The following is a 24,111-nucleotide window of genomic DNA, read 5'->3' as shown; positions in this document are numbered from 1 at the left end:
AGCTCCAATTCAGGAAATCCGAGTTCTACAAAACTGATACATATGCCCAAGAAGAAATTTAGAAATTTAGTCGTTCAGTATTTACCCAGTAAAGCTGCCCAGTGCAAGGGAGTTCGAAATAAATTATCGTAAGAGGTGACATTGCAACCTTCATAGGAGGTCAACAGATCAGCAACAGCTACATTCCCATCAGCAACTGCAAAGTGAAGTGGAGTTCGTCCTTCGTAGTCTTGCCAGTTCAGCAGAGATTCAGTTGGAGCAGCATCCTAGTTGCCAAAGTGCCAGGTAGATAAGGTGCGATTAGCATTAAGGGATTGTAGCAGCTAAGAGAGGATGGTTTTACAATTAAGAGGTTACATTAAAGCTGCACGTACTCAAGACATTTAAACCCAAAATTATGTTAGGGAGGTGCTTGCTGGCCAGGCTTCGACCTGGGGTGGGAGGGATGGCAATGGACTTAAAGAAGAGGCACCTTGCCCAGGGCTCTCTCAAATCTAGCAGCACCAGTGTGAATCCATGTTAATAAGTGAAGTTGGGAGGCATTCAAAAGGACGTTAGAGTGTCTCTTGTGACAGGGACAACCCTTACAACTCTAAGCCCTAAAACGATTCCAAGTATTCTTTGTGGTGCCCACATACAACTGCCACTAAAAAAAGGGTACATCAGATCAGATAGGTATTTATTTGAAAAGAAAGCCTTACCAAAATGCACTTAACAGTATGAACTGCACTTGGATCCTTGTGGTTAGCAGCCCAATGAAGTGGAATTTTGCCTTCAATATCTGGGATTCCAATATTAGAATCATGTTTGATCAGAAGTTTCACATGCTCTGGATTATTGTAATAGGCACTCCAGTGAAGAGCAGTTTGCTGGGGGTAATTAGAAGAGATGCACAGTAAAATGAAATAAACATTCTGCTTTTGTGAACTTCAGAAACCATGTAAAATGAACAATTTACAAATTATGGAGACTGAGGACAGTTGAAAGTGAGGGAATGCTGGTTTATCAGAGAGAGGCCCTGGGTTTACTTCTGTTTAGTCTCTGGATGTGACCAACTGCACAGAAATGATCTCAAGTATGCTGTACATAAAACACAGAGGGGAGTTCAGGATTCATTCCAAGCACACAATGACATGAGAAAGTGGGATACAAAACGATATCCACTATGCATTACTTGGTACAATGAAAAAGGGAGTTGATTCAAAGTGACAATCCTGAATCAGTAGTCTGATGGAGTGAGTTGAAAACTGATGGCTAACTGAAATGCTGATCCCACAGGGAAGTGAATGCTAAGTCTCTACCCTTCATAGCATGTGCAGCTGATTTGGGAAGGGGCACAACTACAGTGGTTCCTCGCAAGACGAATGCCTCGTAAGACAAAAAACTCGCAAAACGAAAGAGTTTTTCGTTTTTTGAGTTGCTTCGCAAGACGGATTTCCCTATGGGCTTGCTTCGCAAGACGAAAACGTCTTGCAAGTTTGTTTCCTTTGTCTTGCAAGTTTGTTTCCTTTTTCTTAAAACCGTGCATTCACTTCGAAGAGCAACTCATAGCACGCGGGGTGGTAGCCTTTTTTGAGGTTTTTGAAGACTTTGGTGATTTTTGAAGCTTTTCCAAAGTCCGTGCTTCGCAAGACGAAAAAACTCGCGGAACGAATTAATTTCGTCTTGCGAGGCACCACTGTACCAGTTCTCTGGCAGTAGAGAAAGTTCCAATGTTTGTTCTGGTCAGATGACACAGAGACCACTAAGAGGAGCCAGAGGTTTCAGCAACAGTAAAAGTTACAAGTCTGATTTTACCTTGTTTTTGTCCTGCGTATCTACTTCTCCTGGTGCCATGTATTTAAGCAACAAAGCCAAGCACTTAGGACTCTTGTGCCGTGTAGCTAAGTGTAAGGGAGTAATTTCTTCCAAATCCTTCTTCATCCAGTTTGCTCTACGAGCAAGTAAAAGCTTCATAAAGCGATAATTTCCCTAAGCAATGTAATGAGGAAGGGGAAGAATGAAGTTAATTTCAATGAATCAAAAGCGTTATGAAACCAACATGTAATAATTTTGAAAAGCAATCATTAGAGGTAATGGCAATATATAGTTTATAGTCCTGTGGACAAGTGACTAGAATCATAGAATTGTAGAGTTGGAAGGTTACCCTGAGGGTCATTCTGGTCCAACTCCCTGCAATGCAGAAATATCAACAAAAACATCATGACAGATGGCCATCCAACCTCTCCTAAAAATCCTTCAATGATTCTGAGGGAGTCTATTCCACTGTTGAACAGCTCTTACTGTTAGAAAGTTCTTCCTACTGTTTAGTCAGGATCTCCATCCTTGTAACTTGAATCCATTTGTTCGAGACCTACCCTCTGGAACAGCAGAAAACAAGCTTGCTCCATCTTCCATGTGACAGCACTTTAGATATTTTAAGGTGGCTATCATATATCTCCTCTCAGTCTTCTTGTCTCCAGGCTAAAAAGGTAAAGGTAAAGGACCGCTGACAGTTAAGTCCAGTCGTGAACGACTCTGGGGTTGTGGTGCTCATCTTGCTTTATTGGCCGAGGGAGCCGATGTTTGTCCGCAGACAGTTTTTCCGGGTCATGTGGCCAGCATGACTAAGCCGCTTCTGGTGAAACCAGAGCAGCGCACGGAAATGCCATTTACCTTCTCGCCAGAGCGAGACCTATTTATCTACTTGCATTTTGACGTGCTTTCGAACTGCTAGGTTGGCAGGAGCAGGGACCGAAAAATGGGAGCTCACCCCGTCGCGGGGATTTGAACCGCCAACCTTCTGATCAGCAAGCCCTAGGCTCAGTGGTTTAAACCACAGCGCCATCTGCGTCCCGCCTGTCTCCAGGCTAAACACACCCAACTCCCTCAACCATTTCCCCCAAGGCTTGGCCTCAAGACTCTTGATCATCTTGGTAGCCCTCTGTGCACATTCCAGCCTGTCAATATCCTTCTTAAATTATGGCACCCAGAATTGGACACCGTACTCCAGGTGTGGTCTGACCAAGGCAGAACAGAGTGGCACTGTTACTTCCCTTGATCTGGATACTATACTTCTGTTGATGAAGCCTAGAATAGCATTAGCTTTTTTTTGCTGCTGCACCACACAGTTGTCTGATGTTCAGCTTATGGTATACTAAGACCCTCTAAATCCTTTTCATATGTACTACAGGCAACCCCAAGTCAAAGTAGTAAGTTTAAACTACTTTCTCCTAATCAGCCAGGATCTAGTTACACAGTTTTTAGATTACTGCTAGTTTTTGAACAAGTTATCTGTCTAATTCTTTCTTATAGTTTTGTCCTGAGTGTTGAATGGCTTGCACAAAGTTTACATTTCATCCATTGAAAAAGGTGGTGGTGGGGATTTTGAGCCACTTGGTTGGCTAGAGATAAGTGTTTTAAACCTTTCCCACATCAGTAATTTCTTAAGATTTTTTTTATCAATGGGGAGTTCATTAATTCAGATAAAAATTCATAACCATAGAAACCACAGTGAATGTTAACTATCACTTAGTAGGACGTGCTTCCAGTACCATCTTACTCTGGGATATACTTTTAAGAGACTTGATGCTGAATACAGGAAAGTAAGCAACTACTAATGTTTCTCCCCACACTTGCAGAAAGCCTTTGGGCAGGGGTGCCAGCCAAGCAGTACTCAAAATAGAAGAAGGTTTTGCAAAATATATACTGCATCTTGAGAAAGTACTCCAGAGGAAATTATTTGAATTGGGAAGCCTTACCCATAAATACTTTACCACATGTTAAAATCTAGGAAACCATCTGGTGGTAATTAGATTTATTAACCATATATGTGTTCTCCTGAAAATGTTCTATTGAAAGGGATAATACTTGCTTTGAAATTAAATCTAGCTACAGGAATTTGGATAAATTGAATAAATATTCCCAGAATGAAGCAATTTTCTGAATTAAAGATGAAATGATAAATTCTGTAATTAATTAAAATATTTTTAAAGCAAAGAAACTCTTTTCTAATGTCATTACTAAAATCAAACCAAACATAAAACATTAACTTGATAGATGCAAATTTATTATCATGTAAATTAAGAGATGTTCTTTGCTTTCTATTATTATTATTTTTAGAGCCTCATCAAAACAAAATGTTTCCATACTTTGAAATAAGAGTTTTCTTGTTGAATATTTTTGTTAAGAAAATGACAGATAAATAAATAGATGAATAATATAAAGAGAAAAAGTGGAATTAAAAATCAAATCTGTCTATCAGTTCTTCCTTCAAGGAGAATCATGCAGTGAGGAGATTATAATAGGATATTATCTTAAGCAGGGGACTGGAATTATTTTACCCTTCAAGTCAAAAGGCATCAGCTAGAGAACTGTCAATGTTGCTTTGGGGGAGAATGTGAGTTTCCTTAGATATTGAACAAAAAAGGATTGTAGATTTATATTCATGTGGAAGTATTCCCACTGATTTCAGTTTAACTTTTGAATAAGCATGATAGGAATTACAAAATTAATTTACTGATTTTTAAATACACTCAGTGGAATTAATAAAATAGTAATTATATTTTTAACAATAATGGAAAGAATAGGAAAGAAGACTGAATTGTTCTTGTTCAGTCTGATATAACATCTTGGGAATTACCTAAGTAACAAAGTAATACGGTGCTTAAGTAACTAAGTGTAGATATATTTCCCAAATATTATCTACACTAATAATATAATATAATATAGAAGATCTACACTGGCTCCCAGTACATTTCCGAGCACAATTCAAAGTGTTGGCGCTGACCTTTAAAGTCCTAAACAGCCTCGGCCCAGTATACCTGAAGGAGCGTCTCCACCCCCATCATTCTGCCCGGATGCTGAGGTCCAGCTCTGAGGGCCCTCTGGCAGTTCCCTCATTGCGAGAAGCCAAGTTACACGAAACCAGGCAGAGGGCCTTCTCGGTAGTGGCGCCCGTCCTGTGGAACGCCCTCCCACCAGATGTCAAGGAAATAAACTACCACCTGACTTTTATAAGACATCTAAAGGCAGCCCTGTTTTTAGTGTTTTTAGTGTTTGATGTTTTATCATGTTTTTAAAATTCAAATTGGAGCTGCCCAGAGTGGCAGCCAGATGGGTAGGGTATAAATAATTATGATTATGATTATTATGATTGTTAAAATTATTATTAATTATCATCATCATCAGAGTATCGGAGCAGGACCTGGGAGTCTAGGATACAAGTCCCCATCCGTTCATGAAGTTTAATGGGGTGACATTGGGTGAGTCACGACAGGGTCGATGGGAAGGGGGGAAACCATATACATCACCTTCAGCTCCTTGGAGGAAAAGTGGGATATGAATGCAATAATAAATAAATGAACATACCAAGCCTCAAACACTATCAACCTGGATAGCCAGAGCCCCTGAAACTGGAGTTTGAGACAGCTTCTCCTCCAGACAAATTCCTCCGGGAAACATGCCCCAGTTACAACAGGGTCCTCATGTTCCCCAGGGCCTGACTAAAGCCACTCTAAGGCGTTTGTTGTATCGGATGGATTTCCACTGACACATCATGTGTGAATGCGTGGATAGAGATGATAGTGAATGAAAATTCCATATTGGAAAGCCATCTAATTCAGTGGGCATCTGCTTGAAAATGTGTATAAGCAACAACTGTTGACTTAGGACAGCGTCACACATTAATACAAATGATTTCTGGTTTTCATTTGCACAGCACAACCCTCACCCTTCACGCACAGAAACAGGATAAATGTTTGGTCATTTTTAGTGATCAGTTTATTTCAAAGAAATTATTTTTCAAATCCGTATACTGCTGTTCTGGCGCAGATATTGGTGCTTACTTCTGAATACAACTGAAAACTTACCCTGTAGTTACTTATTGATAGCATATTATTGGTGTGGTTGTTCCTGAAAATGATCTCATTTGCTTAGAGTTTAGTGAAAGCCACACTGCAGGTCACTGAAGGTGCATGTTTAAATCCACTACAAACTAAGTATGTTTAGAAGTGAGTGACAAGTTGCCAGCATCTTCTCTGTTACTGTGGGATTTTATGAAGCCAATGCTTTTTCCCTTGACAGAACTGATATAACACACACTATGGCTTTTTATAAGGCTGATAAAATATAGGACCTTATAAACTAAATAAGTGATGTCACATGTCAATTTAATAGTGAATATGATTGAATTAGATAACTAGTAGAATTGTAAAGCACCTTCTTTAACATAAATTGCTGCTTAGTGAAAGCATTCCATGTGTGGCTAATCCTTTTCAAGTCAAGGATGGCAACAGCACCACCCATCTTAACAGTGGACCTACGGTAAATCTTATGGAAAGTGCCCTTTTGGCAATGTCACCTTCACCATCCAGGACACCAAAGACAGAACTCTCAGCACACAAAAGAAAACTCAGCTGAAAGGCAATTTTATTAGTCACTTTCCAAGTTTCAAGAGTTTGTCCGTCTGGCAAAGCAACCTAGGCAGCAAACCAGCCAAGAACATCTGCGACTTGGAACCCATTCTGGTGATCAACTGTGGTTTCACTGAAAGCATGGCAGCATGCTTAGCTGCTCTGTGGCTGAAATGTTACAACATTTCTTCTACAAATGCCCACTGAAACCTTAGCTTTGTTCAGTTAGTTTCCATAGGAATAAGCTGAACTATCAAGTGGTGCACCGTGAAAGGGTACATGTACAAGCACAGTAAAAATGAGAGGAAAGAGGCCACTTCTCCGTGTACTTTTCCTCTTTAAACTGAACCTTTGACTTTTGAGCTCACTGAGCACAACTGGTGCAAGAGTTCCTTGCTCTGCTTGTTGTTCAAAAGCATGTGCTGAAATTTATCGGAAACAATTGACTGCTTTCAGTTCAATTCTCTAGCGTAATGCATAAAATGTTTTCATTTCCAAGTCATTTTAGGTGCTGTTAATAGTGGTTTTAGTAGGTTTCCTCCATTACTCTTTTAGATCAGTTCAGGCAGAAGCTTCTAAAAACAATTAATCTTCCATGAATTTAAGACACAAGATAAAAAAAACACATCCACTTACACAAAAACACTTACAGTAGCTTCTACTGAAATCTGATTCAGAACTATTTCGAGCTAGTATCATAAGTGGGCTTATTACAACGCTGACCCAAAGAGAGGGACGACTAAAGACCATTTTGTTGCAGCAGTAAATACACATCATGTTGCCTATTTTTTGTTATGGCAATTGCTTCTGAGCTTATCACTCAGTATCACTGGGCTCAACATATATACTGGAGGTTTTCCAAGCAGGAGTGATCTTTATACACTTTGGAGAACTGACAATTCTTGTCCCTATGCCAAAAGAATTAGCTTATATATAGCTTAGTGATTTAGGTAGCTATGCGGTAAACTAGGAGGATATACTGGAGCACTCATTTCCCAAAAGTGGCTTCTTCCAAGGCATATAAGTCTACGAATGTTTTTTCTGTGGCCCATGTGACCTGCAGTTCTCATGATAGAAGCAGCTTATTCAGTGGAGTGTGCTGTGAAGTGTACTGGAGTGACTAAGTGGAGTGCCAATGTAAGTCTTGAGCCATGTGGATAGAAAAGAATTAGATACTTTCTTCCTCATGGTAGAGAAGTGAATGGAGACAAACAGTCGCAGTTTGTTTAATGACCTGAGCGTGGGAGATGTAGATGTAGATCCTCTTTGATGTCCAAGCCCACTTCATAGAGTGGGATGGTTTGAGGCAAAGGTAAGATCATTTATTAAGCCATACAGAAGACCTTGCGGATAAAGATTAAGTCTGGGTGAAAAATTACTTAAGCACTGTGAAAAATGGAACGGTAGTCTTTGACAGAGAGATCACTGCATTCTGAAACCCTCTGTGTGGTGGAGATGGCTGATAGGAAAACCACTTTTAAAGAAAGAATCCGGAGTGAAGCCAATATGAGGGGTTTAAAGGGTGACAACTTTTGTAGTGCTTGGAGAATTTTGTGGAGATTCCAGAATGGGAATCTATGGATTATAGGTGCATTCAAAAGAGTTTGTTGCAAAAATATCTTAAGTAGAAGCTGTCTCCTGATGGGGCAGATGCCCAGTTTTGACACAGCTAGTAAACTGTATAAGCTAATAAAAATATTTTCCCAGTTGTGTTATTTTAGCATGCAGCCAGAAAGTTTTTCTACCGATATTCAAGTACCAAGAGCCAGTCCAGTTTTAGCTAAGGGACAGTCAGAGGAATTCATTTCCAAGAGGAGGACTGCATGCAACAGGATCAAAGAAATAACAGGAGTAGTTCTAGCACTACTGGCTCTGAAGCCTTTCAAGTAAACACAACGACTCTAACAAGATAATCTATTTTTCAGACATGCACAGGTACAGGGTAGCACTATAAATATCAGAAGGAGATTCAAAAATTTTACAAGACAATGACTCAATAGTGATATACTATATTTCAGAAGTACAGCTCTTGGTGACTTGGTGGCTTAGAGGACTCCCAGAGTAGAGAAAACAGGCAGGTTTCATTTTTATTGATATAATATTTTGGACAATGGAATTAAGCCATTGACATAAGACTTTAACATTAATTTTCATGCATTAGGAGGGCCCTTAAAAACTAATGTTTTAAGATGTCATTACTTTAGAACATTATTGTCCATTGTTTACAGAATCTGTAGGGAACCTACTGCAATTAGATTAACTAAGGAGGTTCCCTGAATGCAGGGCAAGGCTACATGCTGCCAATAAGCACAGAATTCCCAATGGTATGTTTTCTTTGTTAAGTAAGTGGAAATTCAGAAGACATCTCCAAATGAGAAACATGGAGGGTATAGGAAGGTGTTCAATCCTTCCCTTTCTCAACCTGTGGGTCCCCAGATGTTGTTGAACTACAATTCCCATCACCCCTAGCTAGCAAGGCCAGAGCTCAGGGATGATGGGAGTTGTAGTCTAACAACATCTGGGGACTCACAGGTTCAGAACCACCGCGTTAGAAGATGGCCACAAAAGGAAATGTCCAGAGCATGAACCTTCATCATCTGCGCATAGCTTGGGTCTCCCAACACCTGTAGTACCAGGAACTATCTTGGGCAGCTGTGTGCACATGTACATACATAATACTTATTTATCTGTGGTGGCAAAATCCTTTGAGCCACTTGAAAACTTTTGAAGATGGTGCTTCTAAAGTTTTTAATCTGACATACAGGCAAGACCTTTACAATCTGCCTTTAAATGGAAATATATTTAAAAAGAGAGCGGGTGGCACTGTGGTCTAAACCACTGAGCCTCTTGGGCTTGTTGACTGGAAGGTCAGTGGTTCAAATTCCCATGACGGAGTGAGTTCTGTCCCAGCTTCTGCCAACCTAGTAGTTCGAAAGCACACCAGTGAAAGTTAGATAAATATGTACTGTACTGCTGTGGCGGGAAGGTAAATGCCATTTCTGTGTGCTCTGGCTTCCGTCGCGCCAGAAGCGGTTTAGTCATGCTGGCCACATGACCCGGAAAGCTGTCTGTGGACATATGCCGGCTCCCTTGGCCTGAAGCGAGATGAGGGCCACACCCCATAGTCGCCTTTGACTGGACTTAACTGTCTGGGGGTCCTTTACCTTTTACCTTTATATTTAAATGCTCTTCCCCCCCCAAAAAAAAACAACAACAACTGCATGGGTTTTGTCAGGCAATAGTTTGCATTAAGGCTTCATGATCATGCAACAATTGTAATGAAACATTGCACTGATCTTCTGTTAGGGTTGTATCTAATGACAGTCCTACTCAGAATACATCCACTAAAATTAACAGACATTACTAACTTAGGTTTTTTAAATTTCGGTGCTATATTCCAGGAGGATTGTACCACACCCTGTACTAGGTATCTATTGTCAGCAGATAATTTTCAACAAAATGGACTTGATAAAGGCAAATAAAATTTTAAAAAGTATATTGAGGGGAGACTTCTTAATACCTTTTAAATGCAAAAGCTGATTTTAAAAATATCCCTTTCTTAATGGAATATCTCCTGAATGAATTCCATGAAAACCATAAGAAATCTTTCTTCAAAGAATATCAAATGGGTAAAAATAAAATAAAAGGAAATGTTTCAACTACCAAAATGATGCAATAGTGAATTCTTTATGTGCTTCATAGGAGCACACTGAAGTTCTGGGCATGCATTATTACTGCTGAGATCTCTTCAAATAATTATTATTTAAAAAAATATTGTAGTTCTTTCTGAAACATCTCCTTCCTTTATGGTTGGTTTTAATATCTTTCAAGTTGAAAACTTTCAAATTTATATAACCTCCATCTGTGTAGTTAAAATTGCTTTTACTTAAGATATCAATAATCAGCCAGAACTTGTATTATGTTACCAGCAGAGTTTCCTACCAAAAAAGAGAGTATCATTTCAAGTTACACAGGTTCATTAACTACATGGACGTATAATTAAACAACAACAAAAAAGAGGTCAAGGCATACATTAACCTATTTTACTTCCCCCATCTATTACATTTTCAAAAGCTTCTGTATGACTTCACTCTGCAAGCTGTGAAAGACCAACCATCCACCTTCTTTTCAGTATGAATAAGGTTGACATCTGACAGCTTCACATAGCTGACAGGGTTATACAACAGCCCACCCTCCCTATTCTCAGTCCAATTAGACCTCTAATCCTCCAGATGAAAGGCCCAACTACTCACGTTCTTCATGACAACGACAGCTATTGATTATTTGTCACTGCAGCTAACACCTTCTCTGTGGAGGCCACTCTGACAGAAGCAAACCTCCCAAATTAGACAGCACTTTATCTGCCCTGGAGGCCAAATGGCACAACAAGTAAAGGCTAATAAATGGTATAAAAATGAACAAATCATAACATTATGACAGGTTGATCGTTGCCAGTAGTTTCACAACTCAAGCTTGACGCTCTGCTAGACTCGCTCATTCTTTTCTCTCTTCCAATTGTGCTCCAACTTTGACTGAATTAAAGGCCAGAACAATTAAGGCATTTGACCAGCAAGGGTAAGCTGGAATGGAAGTATTGCCAAGGGACACAGATGTCAATAGCAGACTACCCATTTGTCAATACAAACATTCGAGACATGCAAATGCTGATGTCCTGGTTCTCCACTAGGTTGCACTGATGTCCTTCATAAACAGCTGAAACGGGAACTGATGAAATTAACTTCCCAGACTTGTAATTTTCTGTTAAGAGCAGGATTTTTAGGAATATAAAACAGAGTTTTCATTAAAGACAGTGCAAAACTATTTATAAAAAGAAATATTTGTGACACTTTATAGTTGCACAGTAAAATCTGTGTCAGAAATGTTTTCTTAAAGCCCGAAAAGGATTTATGTATTAAGAACGGCATGATAAATTTAACCTGTCACAATAAATGACAAAGAAAGCTTGACTATTCTAGGGTTCTCATACCGTGCTCCTATAGAGCAATCCTATACAGTGTCTACTAAGAAGTAAGTGCCCTGGGTTCAATGGGACTTATTTGCAGGTCTATAGGATTCCAGCCCTAATTTATTTTTTTTAAATATTTTACTCAATTAGCAATTTAAAATGTTTTAGCTGCTGCTTCCTCCTCAGCAATACTTATGTTTATAATGTTTAGACTTCAAAGAGTTACTTTAGACACATCCAAGTGTTTGAGCACATCTAGTAGGATTTTCTGGCTTTTTCTTTAAACATCAGACCCTTATGCCCCATCACAAATGGCCTCTGATATCAGTTTCACAAACTGTTTGCCACTGACTGGGTTCAGTAAACACTTAAGGCTCTTAATATCCTGCATTTCTCTTCCCCAACTTGTACCCTAAATGGGCACATATAGCCCCAGAGACAAAACTTAACTGACCAACTATGAATTCTAAGTTATTTAAGAAAAAAAACTGAGTTTGGTACTATATTGAACAAAAAAACAGCACATTTCCCACCAGGGAACTTGCATTCGAGAGATAATGTAGGGATGGTGGGAGAGTCAGGGTAGGTTGCTGCAGAGCTGCAGGAAAAGGCAGGTGTGGGGTACAGCTCAAGAAATACTTTTCCGAACTAGTTCTTTCTGAGTACGAAAAGAAAGAAGTGACTCAACAGGGGGAAGGATTCAATTCTTTCTAGGCATGGAAGAAGACAAACAAAAAAACAGTAGAGACACTCTGGAAATGTCCTCACGATCAGGGCTGGCACACGCATGAGAAAAGGTGAGGCAACCACCTCCGATGGCAGGATCTGCAGGGGTAGCAGATCTGACCTCCAAGGAATGCGTCAACCGCTGCTGCCGCCGCCGCCGCCACCGGAACAGCAATGGCTGCAGTGTACTCTGTGGAGGCCGGATATGCCACTTCCTCGGCAACCCTGTATACCTGAAGGAGCGTCTCCACCCCCATTGTTCAGCCCGGACACTGAGGTCCAGCGCCGAGGGTCTTTTGGCGGTTCCCTCATTGCGAGAAGTGAGGTTACAGGGCACCAGGCAGAGGGCCTTCTCGGTAGTGGCACCCGCCCTGTGGAACACCCTCCCTTCAGATGTGAAGGAAATAAGTAGCTATCCTATCTTTAAAAGATATCTGAAGGCAGCCCTGTTTAGGGAAGTTTTTAATATTTAAAGCTGTATTGTTTTTAATACTTGATTGGGAGCCGCCCAGAGTGGCTGGGAAAACGCAGCCAGGTGGGTGGGGTATAAATAATAATAATAATAATAATAATAATAATAATAATTATAATTATAATTATTATTAACCCCCCAATGCCACCTCTACAGTGGGTTCTTGGCAAATAGGAGGTGCTTCTTCTCTCTTCCCATCCTTCTTCCTGATGTAGATCTTCCCTGGCAGGGCGATGGCATCACTTTGTGGTTTGCCTCAGGTGCCAAAATATCTTGAGCCGGCCCTGCTCCCTAGGATCAAGCCAAACATATATTTTTCTCTCCAGGGTCAACTGTTGTTCTGCACCTTTGAAAATAAGCTCGCTAGTAAAAGCTTCTCCACTCTGTGATGTCACTGAGAAACCTCCCCACCAAACATAAGCACTTTTTAAGAGTTTCCTTTAAAAAAGAAAACAAATGTGATAAATGAATGACCACATGAGCCTGCATGGTCCCTCTATTTCTCTCCCTCCACCCAAGTGGGGCTGATAGCAACTTTGATTGGAAGATGGATTAAAACTACCTCCCAAACAGCTGCTTTGAATAAATAGAAATGGTGATTGAGTGTAGGTTTGCCATATTCTAGCCCAGTCTGGTATCCTAATTTGAATGCCATGCAAATTAATTCCTAATTATAAAAATCAGGTTGAGCTGGAAAATGGCTTTTCCACTCCAAATCTTTCCTTCCAAATTTGCTTAACAGCATAAGCACAGATTATTGGGCTCTTCTTAGAATACATGGGAAATATGTAACTGGACTTCCAAAGGATAAATAAAAACATTAAAAAATACAGCAATGTTACTCTAAAAAAGTAATCCTCAACTCACTTGCATAGGCCACATTGTCCTTCATAATCAATCTTTCTTTTTTGTCCTGGACTGAACTTTTCAAAAAAAATCTGTATCTCATTTGGTAATCTATTTATACTTTTAAGTGACACTTTTACCTCTAGAAAGGAGTGTGGGGTATGTGAAACAAAGGTCAAAGGTAGGCTATACGCAATTTGGCAATTTAACCTGTTGCATTTCTACATGGCAACAGGGTTTGGGCTGGGTGTTCATCAGTATGCAGATGATACCCAGCTCTACCTCTCTTTTAAATCAGAACCAGTGAAGGCAGTGAATGTCCTGTTTGAGTGTCTGGAGGCAGTTGGAGGATGGATTGAGACTGAATCCTAACAAGACAGAAGTACAGTAGCACTGCGGCTTACGTTACCCTCGGCTTACGTAAACTTCGGGTTGCGAAAGCGGCAAACCCGGAAGTGTTTTGCCCCGTGCGCATTCGCAGAAACGCTCTACCGTGCTCCGTGAATGCGCAGAAGCACTCCCCCCCCCCCGGTTGCGGAAACCTCGGGATTCATAACAGGAGGTACCACTGTACTGTTTTGGGGGGACAGGAGGCAGGCAGGTGTGGAGGACTCCCTGGTCCTGAATGGGATAACTGTGCCCCTGAAGGACCAGGTGCTCAGCCTGGGAGTCATTTTGGACTCACAGCTGTCCATGGAGGTGCAGGTCAATTCTGTATCCAGGGCAGCTGTTTACCAGCTCCATCTGGTACGCAGGCTGAGACCCTATCTGACTGCAGACTGTCTCGCCAGAGTGGTGCATGCTCTAGTTATCTCTCGCTTGGACTACTGCAATCACTCTACGTGGGGCTACATTTGAAGGTGACCCGGAAACTACAACTAATCCAGAATGCGGCAGCTAGACTGGTGACTGGGAGTGGCCACGGAGATCACATAACACCGGTCCTGAAAGCCCTACATTGACTCCCAGTATGACTCCAAGCACAATTCAAAGTGTTGGTGCTGACCTTTAAAGCCCTAAACAGCCTCGGCCCAGTATACCTGAAGAAGTGTCTCCACCCCCATCGTTCAACCCGGACACTGAGGTCCAGCTCCGAGGGCCTTCTGGCGGTTCTCTCACTGTGAGAAGTGAGGTTACAGGGAACCCGGCAGACGGCCTTCTCGGTAGTGGCGCCCGCCCTGCGGAACACCCTCCCATCAGATGTCATCAGCGTTCAACTGAATTTTTTCCTTATCTTCCCAAGCTCCAACTTCACATTTCATGAAACAGCATGTCATTTTATAATAAAACACTTCTAAAAATTAATCTCAAGGTGTTACCACATGCATTTTTCTCTTTATTCAAATATACATTTACCAGAGCCATCATATGAAATATCTTAATCCTGAAGCACTTACTATACATCTTGCATTTATATTTTTAGTCACGAGTGTAATTCCTAATGCTCACATGCTTTTAAGTAAACAACTAGTGATATTTTTAGCATTATTGAACTCCTGAGTGAGTAGCAGATTCTTTGCAAATCTGGAAATAAAGTATTTAAAATTAAGATCCGATTTGTCTGCTAGTGACATTGTCAGCTAAACATCTGGATACAAAGAACAACTTTGTGTGAATTCACAGACTTGTGAAATTTGATAGGTCTCCCACTTTGAACAGCAGACTACCCCGACATATCCAAAACACTTTAAAAAATCCTACTTAAATTTAAAAAGTAGTTTGCCGTATGGCATGGCGTGGTAGAAAGGAAGGCTACTACAGTGGTACCTTGGGCTACATACGCTTCAGGTTACATACGCTTCAGGTTACAGACTCCGCTAACCCAGAAATATTACCTTGGGTTTAGAACTTTGCTTCAGGATGAGAACAGAAATCGCACGGCACAGCGGGAGGCCCCATTAGCTAAAGTGGCGCTTCAGGTTAAGAACAGTTTCAGGTTAAGAACAGACCTCCAGAACAAATTAAGTTCTTAACCCGAGGTACCACTGTATTTGAGAAAGGGGCATTCAAAATTATTTTGGATTTACAGTGCTAGTTACACATTTCTTTGGAATCTGGTCTTGGAACATCATTTAGACTGCAATCCTATATACGCAGTTACCCGGGAATAAGCCCCAGTGAACCCAACAGAACTTACTTCTGAGTAGGCATGTGGGATTGTATTGTTACCTTTTGTGCAGCAAGATGGAGAGCTGTTCTCTGGTTAAGGTCGACTTTATTTACATCTATTCCTGTCTTCAACAAAGCCTCAGCACAGTCTAGCCTATCCGCCAACACACAGTACATTAGTGGAGTTCTCCCAAACTGGTCCTCTTTGTCCTTCAGATCAGGATTACCTGTAAGAACAACAAAGTGAATTGCAGTGCTGGCTCTACATAAGTTTTATTAAATATGTACATCTACTGCATATTTTGGGTAGAAAAAAGTTTGTCTGGTTTCTTATACATTTGGGCAACACTTAAGATTTCTTAAACAAATTTGACATGTTTCCTGAGGTCAGGGATCAGATTTTTTTAGTCTGTTTTGGGATTCTATCCTGGATGACATTTTAAAAGAAAATGTCAGTCTTTTAAAAACTGCAAAATATGGACACCACTAAGGATAGTAGTAGTAGTTTCTTTCTGCACCACCTTTTCCCCTGACAGGGACTAAAAACACAGAAAAATGCATCTCATCTCACTCTAGAGGCCAGGAGCCAGCGCTGTCCGCAGACACTTCCGGGTCATGTGGCCAGCATGATGAAGCTGCTCCGGCGAACCGGCACCAGAGCAGCACACGGAACGCCGTTTACCTTCCCGCTATACAGCGGTACCTATTTATCTACTTGCACTTAAGGGTGCTTTCGAACTGCTAGGTTGGCAGTAGCTGGGACCGAACGACGGGAGCTCACCCCGCTGCGGGGATTCGAACCGCCGACCATGAGATCGGCAAGTCCTAGGTGCTGAGGTTTTACTTTGGGCAGTGTGGGCAGGTGCCATGTCCTGCTGGAAAATGAAGTCAGCGTCCCCATAAAGCTCGTCTGTGGAAGGAAGCATGAAGTGCTCCAAAATCTCCTGGTAGACGGCTGCCTTAACCCTGCACTTGATGAAGCACAGTGGACCAACACCAGCTGATGACAGGGCTCCCCAAATCAACACAGACTGTGGAAACTTCACACTGGACTTCAAGCATCTGGCATTGTGTGCCTCCCCATTCTTCCTCTAGACTCTGGGTCCTTGGTTTCCAAATGAGATGAAAAAGTTGCTCTCATCAGAAAAGATGACTTGGGACCACTGAGCAACAGACCAGTTCTTTTTTTCTTTAGCCCAGGTAAGACGCTTCTGATGTTGTTTCTTGTTCAGGAGCGGCTTGACAAGAGGAATAAGACATTTGAAGCCCATCTCCAGGATCCTTCTGTGTGGTGGCTAACTCCAGCCTCAGTCCACTCCTTGTGAAAGTCCCCAACACGTCTGAATGGTCTTTTCCTGATAATCCACTCCAGGCTGCGGTCATCCCTGCTGCTTGTGCACCTTTTTCTTCCACACTTTTCCCTTCCGCCTAACTTTCCATTAATGTGCTTCGATACAGCACTTTGGGAACATCCACCTACTTCTGCAATTACCTTTTGAGGCTTTCCCTCCTTATGGACGGTCTCAATGATGGCTTTCCGCACAACTGTCAGGTTAGCAGCCTTCCCCAGGATTGTGCTTCCTACTGAACAAGACTGAGAGACCATTTAAAGGCTCAGGAACCCATTGCAGGTGTTATGGATTGAATAGCTGCTGCACCTTTTCACAATATTATAATTTTCTGAGATTGTTAATTTGAGGTTTTCATCAGCTGTACGCCATAATCATCACTATTATAACAAATAAAGGCTTGACATATCTCGCTTACATTACAGAAGGAGGTGGTCTGCCACAGAAATAATGGGAGACAGGAGAGAAGCAACACTCAAATTTCTGTGGGAGACCACCTGATCCGTGGTCACTGATTGCATTACCTGGGCAGACTGGTCATTCCTTTCAGATAGTAAATACTTTAGTTCCTGAATCTCTTTCACAAATTTACACATATTGACAGTTTGCTCAACTTAATAGAAACCTGCCAGACTAGATTTGCAGGAAGGGGGTAAACCCCCTAGATTCCAGGCAGTTTTGTTAATGGGATTTGCAAGTGAAAAGACAATTGGAAAGCTTTCCCCATTTCGTCCTACTGAAGTGGAACATTTGAAGTCACTTTGGGGGAGTAAAAATGGCCTCTAGATATGTGTGGTTTAAATACTTATGTATTCATGTTTACCTTGTGCATTTATGAACACTTATTCAATATTTGATACCTTAGAATTCTTATAACAATGGCCTGGTTTGTTGCTAGGGTGGCCAGCAGACTAGAAAAATAGACGAACACAACATGGAATTCTCCCGTACCTTTCGTTAACAGCAGAAATCAGCAGGTAAAGTTGAACATGAAGATAAGGATTATCATCTGCTCATATCTGCCCATAGAGGGGGAAGTCAGAAATGAGTAACTATAAAATGGCATATTTCAATGTAGCTGCACTATTAAAAATGCAAACAAATAAATCTGTACTAGGTTTTGAAATCATGAAGGATAGACAACACAAAATAGGACCAGTTACATTTATCATTGTCAAGTGGTAAAGCTCTTTCTGGGCTAATATGCTTCAAAGTGGGGATTACATGTCTAAATGTGCTGCAAGGAAGTGAGGACAGGGGACCCTGAATTTTTTTAAAAAGGAAACACAATGGGGGAAGGCTAGGTGGAACCTTTCTCACTAATACAGTGGTACCTTGGTCCTCAAATGAAATCTGTTCTAGAAGCCCGTTCGGTTCTGAAACTTTCAAAAACTGAGGCACTGCTTCCCACTGGTTGCAAGAGCTTCTTGCACTCAGTGGAAGCTGCGTCGCATGTTCCGGTTCCGAAAAGCATTTGAAAATGGAAGCATTTACTTCCGAGTTCTCGGCATTCAAGAACCGAAATGTATGACAACGGAGGTGTTTGGGAACCAAGGTTCCACTGTATTTTAATCTTATATGTGCAGGGAGGGTGTTTTTTTTATGAACAGGTATTATTTAGAAAAAACTTTTATCAATTTATTCCGCTGACTGTACAAAATGATCTGGGGGGGGGGCGTTATTATAACTTTTATAGAGCTGAACAGAAGGGGCAAAAATAAAGAGCAGTATACCCCCCAAAAAAGATCCAATTAGTTCAAAAAAGAGAAATTTAAAAACAGTGTACTTCATGGTCTTGGTCACAAGAAGTTATTGCAGAATGTACAATCTAGCACAGGATGGAAACTTAAAAAATAATCTCCTTGGCTTGAATCCTAACATTCCCTCTTCTGACTTCTATTGCTAGCCCTTCTACATGCCCAAAGAATCTATTCCTCGAGTTGGAGAACCTATGTGATAGTTATGGGATATGGTACAGGGGTTGCAGATGAAGAGGGGAATTGGCAGAGATCGCCCACCCCTTATTATTATCTTCAATTTATTAATCATCTTAATTGAGCCTTAATTAATCCTTAGTTTAGCAATCACCTCATGGTGATGAACAATTAAAAACAGCAAAAAGAGAAGATCAACTTAAAACAAAATTAAAACGTTTCAGAATAGACACTCCTCTCAAATACTTATTGATTCAGCTGGAAAATATTATTATTAGTGAATATAGGAGCAACTTAGGATCTAAGGCATAGTTCATTTCAAGTACTATCTTACACTATTTATTTGGCTACAAATAATGCAAGTTGTGTATTAAATTGGTTGACTTCTCAGGCTGCAAACATAAGACCTGAAACAACAGGTCCATGAGCTCTGCACTACTGAGGTGGCATGATTCCTAAATGTGCAACATAATGAATAAAACCTGAAACTTGCAAGAGCCTAGGGCTAGCCGAACAGAAGGTTGGCGGTTTGAATCCTGGCAACGGGGTGAGCTCCTGTTGCTCGGTCCCTGCTCCTGCCAACCTAGCAGTTAGAAAGCACGTCAAAGTGCAAGTAGATAAATAGGTACCACTCTGGCGGGAAGGTAAACGGTGTTTCCGTGCGCTGCTCTGGTTTGCCAGAAGCGGCTTAGTCATGCTGGCCACATGACCTGGAAGCTGTACACCGGCACCCTCGGTCAGTAAAGCGAGATGAGCGCTGCAACCCCAGAGTCATCAGCGACTGGACCTAATGGTCAGGGCTCCCTTTACCTTTACCTATGTATATCTACGCAGAAGTAATTCTTACTGAATTCAATGAGACTTGCTTCAGGTAAATGTGTATAGCAGAGGTCTCCCAATTAGCCTGTGGCATGGTTTACTTCAAACCCTGCAGGACCAAACCAAAAAGATTCCCAATCATAGATTGAAAGAATTGTAGAATTGGAAGGGACTGTGAGGGTCATCCTGTTGTCTTTGTACATGGAGTTTTCTTGGCCGGGATACTGGAGTTGCTTGCCAGTTCCTGCTCCTGCTCCATGTCAAAACTCTCCACTATGACCTGTCCATCTTGGGTGGCCCTGCATGACATAGCTCATAGATTCTCTGAGTTATTCAAGCTCCTTTGCCACGACAAGGCAGTGATCCATGAAGGGGATCCTTATGTTGGGAAAGATTGAGGGCACAAGGAGAAGGGGATGACAGAGGACGAGATGGTTGGACAGTGTTCTCGAAGCTACCAGCATGAGTTTGACCAAACTGCGGGAGGCAGTGGAAGACAGGAGTGCCTGGCGTGCTCTGGTTCATGGGGTCACGAAGAGTCGGACACGACTAAACAACTAAACAACAACAACAACAACAAAGTGAGGGTCATCTATTCCAAAATCCTGCAATGCTGGAATCTCAACTAAAGCATCCACTGCAGATGGCCACTCAACCTGTGTTTAAAAACCTCCAAGGAAGGAGAGTTCAATCATTCCTTCACATCTGCTGCTGGAATTGCAACCATAAATAGAAAAGAACAATCTTCCTTCATATAGGCGCAGCATGAATAAACGCTGCCTGCAAAAGAAGACTCTTCCTTTGTAGTTGAATCCATGTGACTGGAAGTTGGGAGGAGTTGCCCCTGTGTCAAAGTGGTCTGCAGGGGTGAGCGAGCTTTGGATCTGGCCCACCAGCTAAATTCGGTTCTCCAGCCATGGCATGTAGGATTGCAGTTTAGCTCTCAGCCCTGTGAACTATCTATATTATGGGCAATAATATAAGCCCCCCCCCCCCTTTAGTGATCTGTAAGCCATTCTAGGAGCTTTTTTAGCTAAATAAAAACAGATTTACATCAAAAAGACTACTGAAATTATGCACGTGAAGTACTTTCAGTATTTGGGGGAAAGCACAATGCAATTAGTAAATGACATCATTACGGAAATATAAATAAATAAATAAATAAATAAATAAATTATATAAGATGTGTATCTGAAGGTATCTGAGGAAGTGTGCGTGCACACGAAATCTTGTATCAAGAGCAAACTTAGTTGGTCTCTAAGGTGCTACTGGACAATTTATTATTTTTTTAATATATATTTTGACTGCGTCAGAACTACCTGAAACTTACATCAGTACTATTATTACTACAAGTAAAATCCAATAAGAGCAACTTTAGTGGCTATGGGACACATGTATAATTTTGAAATGTTAATAATAGAGTAAATAAAATTCAAATGCCTTTCTGAAACAAGCATATTCTCCATCTTTTTTGTGAACAGCCCTGAGACCTCTGAGTATAGGGCGGTATATAAATTCAATAGATCAATCAATCTTCATAGGCATTTACACAACTTCCTAATCCTTTCGCACGGACATTTATATCAATATGCACAGCTGTAATAGGGAACAAGCTGGAAAATGAGATGAGATTAAATATCTCTATACAAAATGGTTCATCCGTTTGTCGGGATTCACAGAATGCTGTGTAAGAAAGTAAGTCTGCACGCTTGAGTTTGCTAGTTGATGCAACAGGCTGATGCAATACTTTCTATGGAGGTGCTGGGTCAGAATGACTCACCAGTAATGTGCTGACAGTTGATTGGCTGTCATTGGTTTAAAAGGGGAACCTGTCCAGCAGTAAAGGTGGCGGTGTAGAGAGGAGTGTGGTCAGAGAGAGTCTTCCTATTTGCCAGGTACTCTGTCTGACTGTATGAACTGCTTCTGTAGATATTTGTATACCGTATTTTTCACCCTATAGGGCGCACCGGCCTATAAAAAATTTATTCCCTCCCCCCAGCCCCAAAGAGCAAAGAAGCCATGACAGCGAGCGGAATGGATCCCGCTTGCTGTCCTGGCTTCGTTTTTAGCCTCGGGGCTGGGGGTCCGGGAGCGAAGGCGAGGTTGTGCAACCTCGCCATCGCTCCTGGAGCTTGCGGTGCTGGTGGCGGGGGAAGCCCGAGCTTCCCCCTGACCCCAGCCCCCAGAACGGGTCTGAGAGCGATGGCGAAGTTGCGCGCAACCTCCCCATCGCTCCCGGAGCTTGCCGGGCTGGGGGGATAGCTTCCTGAAGCCTGGAGAGCAAGAGGGGCCGGTGCGCACCGACCCCTCTCGCTCTCCAGGCTTCAGCGAAAGCCTGCATTCGCCCCATAGGACGCACACACATTTCCCCTTCATTTTTGGAGGGGGAAAAGTGCATCCTATAGAGCGAAAAATATGGTATATAGCTCACAATCAATAATACTGCACTGAAGAACCTGGAACTCTGAGCATTTCTGCTAAAGCATCGCGAAGAATTTGCGACAGTTCTGAACAAAAAACCTTGCTTAGACTACCCAAAAGACCACAATACAGTAACTTTGACAGTGTTATCATATTTATGCTTTTGAAAGTATCTCTCTCTACCTGAACAGAGCTTCTCTACAGCTTCTATTGTTAATAAGGAAACAGGATACGCACCTCACCATTACAATCAAAGCAGGTTTCTTAGATTGGTAAGGTATTTCTAGTTTAGGCTACCAATCACAGAATCATACAGTTGGAAGAGACCACAAGGGCCATCGAGTCCAACCCCCTGCCAAGCAGGAAACACCATCAGAGCACTCCTGACATATGGTTATCAAGCCTCTGCTTAAAGACCTCCAAAGAAGGAGACTCCACCACACTCCTTGGCAGCAAATTCCACTGTCAAACAGCTCTTACTGTCAGGAAGTTCTTCCTAATGTTTAGGTGAAATCTTCTTTCTTGTCGTTTGGAACCATTGCTCCGTGTCCGCTTCTCTGGAGCAGCAGAAAACAACCTTTCTCCCTCCTCTATGTGACATCCTTTTATATATTTGAACATGGCTATCATATCACCCCTTAACCTCCTCTTCTCCAGGCTAAACATGCCCAGCTCCCTTAGCCTGGCATCGTTTCCAGGCCTTTGACCATTTTGGTTGCCCTCCTCTGGACACATTCCAGTTTGTCACTGTCCTTCTTGAACTGTGGTGCAGTTCTTTAGGTTCCTCTGGCAACAATGTCCTTTGTCCAAGTATTTGTGTTTTGAGGGCCCCATTGACTTGGGGTTAGTACGTTGAGGGCTGCATGCCAGCAGTCAGCTGAACTAAAGCCAAAAATGTGCAGAAACAGTAATGGCTGGTGCTTATTGAGGCTGGTATGGTGGAAGGCAGCATGACCAGCAGTAGGTAGAGCTACAGCAAATGGCAGGAAGAGTCAATTAATTCTAGTTTTGTCCCTATCTTCATCCCTGCTGAGTTCCACAAGGGCAGCATAAGGACTAGCAGGAAGAAGTTGACAGGCAGTGTCCTTGGACTGGTTGTAAAGTAGGAGAAACTGGCTGAGGCCAGGCTGACGTCGTCCCTTTCTCTCTACTGGGCAAGCTTCCACCGGTCAAAAAACAAAAGCATTTTTTATGAACTAATTTTGAAGAAAAACCACCATGCTAGTATTATGGAAAGCAACTGAAAGTAATTCCATACATACACACACACACACCCTGACTTTAGAGCAGAGGTTCCCAGACTTCTTTGGCCGACTGCCCCCTTTTCAGGAAAAAAAAATACACAGTGCCCCCCTGGAAATCTACCTTCTTTAAGCAAACAAACAGAAAGATGCACCAACAAATTTGCATTCTTTGATGTATCTAGATTTCTACCTATGTCCTAAGACATAGTAAAGAAAGACGTTGCTGTAAATAAGACACCTTGAAGCTTGAAATTATAAAATCATTTATTAAAACAACCATAGTAACATCCGCATTACACGGAGAAAATGATGATAACAAAGGATAATATTAAAATAACAAATTACAAATATCACTTCCCAAGCCTGGGTGAACCCCAAAAGGGTTCACTCAAGCCTGGGAAAAACACACAACCGCCAGATCTGGCGGTAAGTGTCATTACACAGCAGATGAAACATGTAAGAACAGTTCTTCAAAATGTTCTTCTCTTCTATCTTTATGCTTCTACCATCCCCTTACAGTGGTGCCTCGCAAGACGAAATTAATCCGTTCTGCGAGTCTCTTCGTCTTGCGGTTTTTTCGTCTTGCGAAGCATGGCTATTAGCGGTTTAGTGGTTTAGTGGCTTTAAGAAAAAGGAAACAAACTCGCAAGAACTCGCAAGACGTTTCGTCTTGCGAAGCAAGCCCATAGGGAAATTCGTCTTGCGAAGCACCTCAAAAAACAGAAAACTCTTTCGTCTAGCGAGTTTTTCGTCTTGCGAGGCATTCGTCTTGCGGGACACCACTGTATTTTTATCCCAATGCCCCCCAATTGCACCCAAGGCTGCTACCACCC

At 41.8% G+C, this 24,111-nt stretch overlaps 1 protein-coding gene across 3 annotated transcripts in view; it reads right to left on the bottom strand.

Annotated features, from left to right (window-relative positions):
* The window catches only part of INVS (inversin), a gene marked incomplete at its 5' end in the record, with an annotated part of 61,729 nt that overhangs the window by 29,732 nt on the left and 7,886 nt on the right, over window positions 1–24,111 (bottom strand). For all 3 annotated transcript variants that reach the window (XM_079949318.1, XM_079949319.1, XM_079949317.1), the window contains 4 exons: window positions 86–266; window positions 702–869; window positions 1,798–1,971; window positions 15,572–15,738. In XM_079949318.1, coding sequence (XP_079805444.1) covers window positions 86–266; window positions 702–869; window positions 1,798–1,971; window positions 15,572–15,738 — 690 coding nt within the window. The remainder of the gene's footprint in view (window positions 1–85; window positions 267–701; window positions 870–1,797; window positions 1,972–15,571; window positions 15,739–24,111) is intronic.

This window comes from Podarcis cretensis, assembly GCF_951804945.1.
Source record: "Podarcis cretensis genome assembly, chromosome: 13".
In the NCBI taxonomy this organism is placed as follows: Eukaryota; Metazoa; Chordata; class Lepidosauria; order Squamata; family Lacertidae; genus Podarcis; species Podarcis cretensis.
Note: the sequence above shows the minus strand (reverse complement) of the source record. Positions and strands in the feature narration are given on the sequence as shown.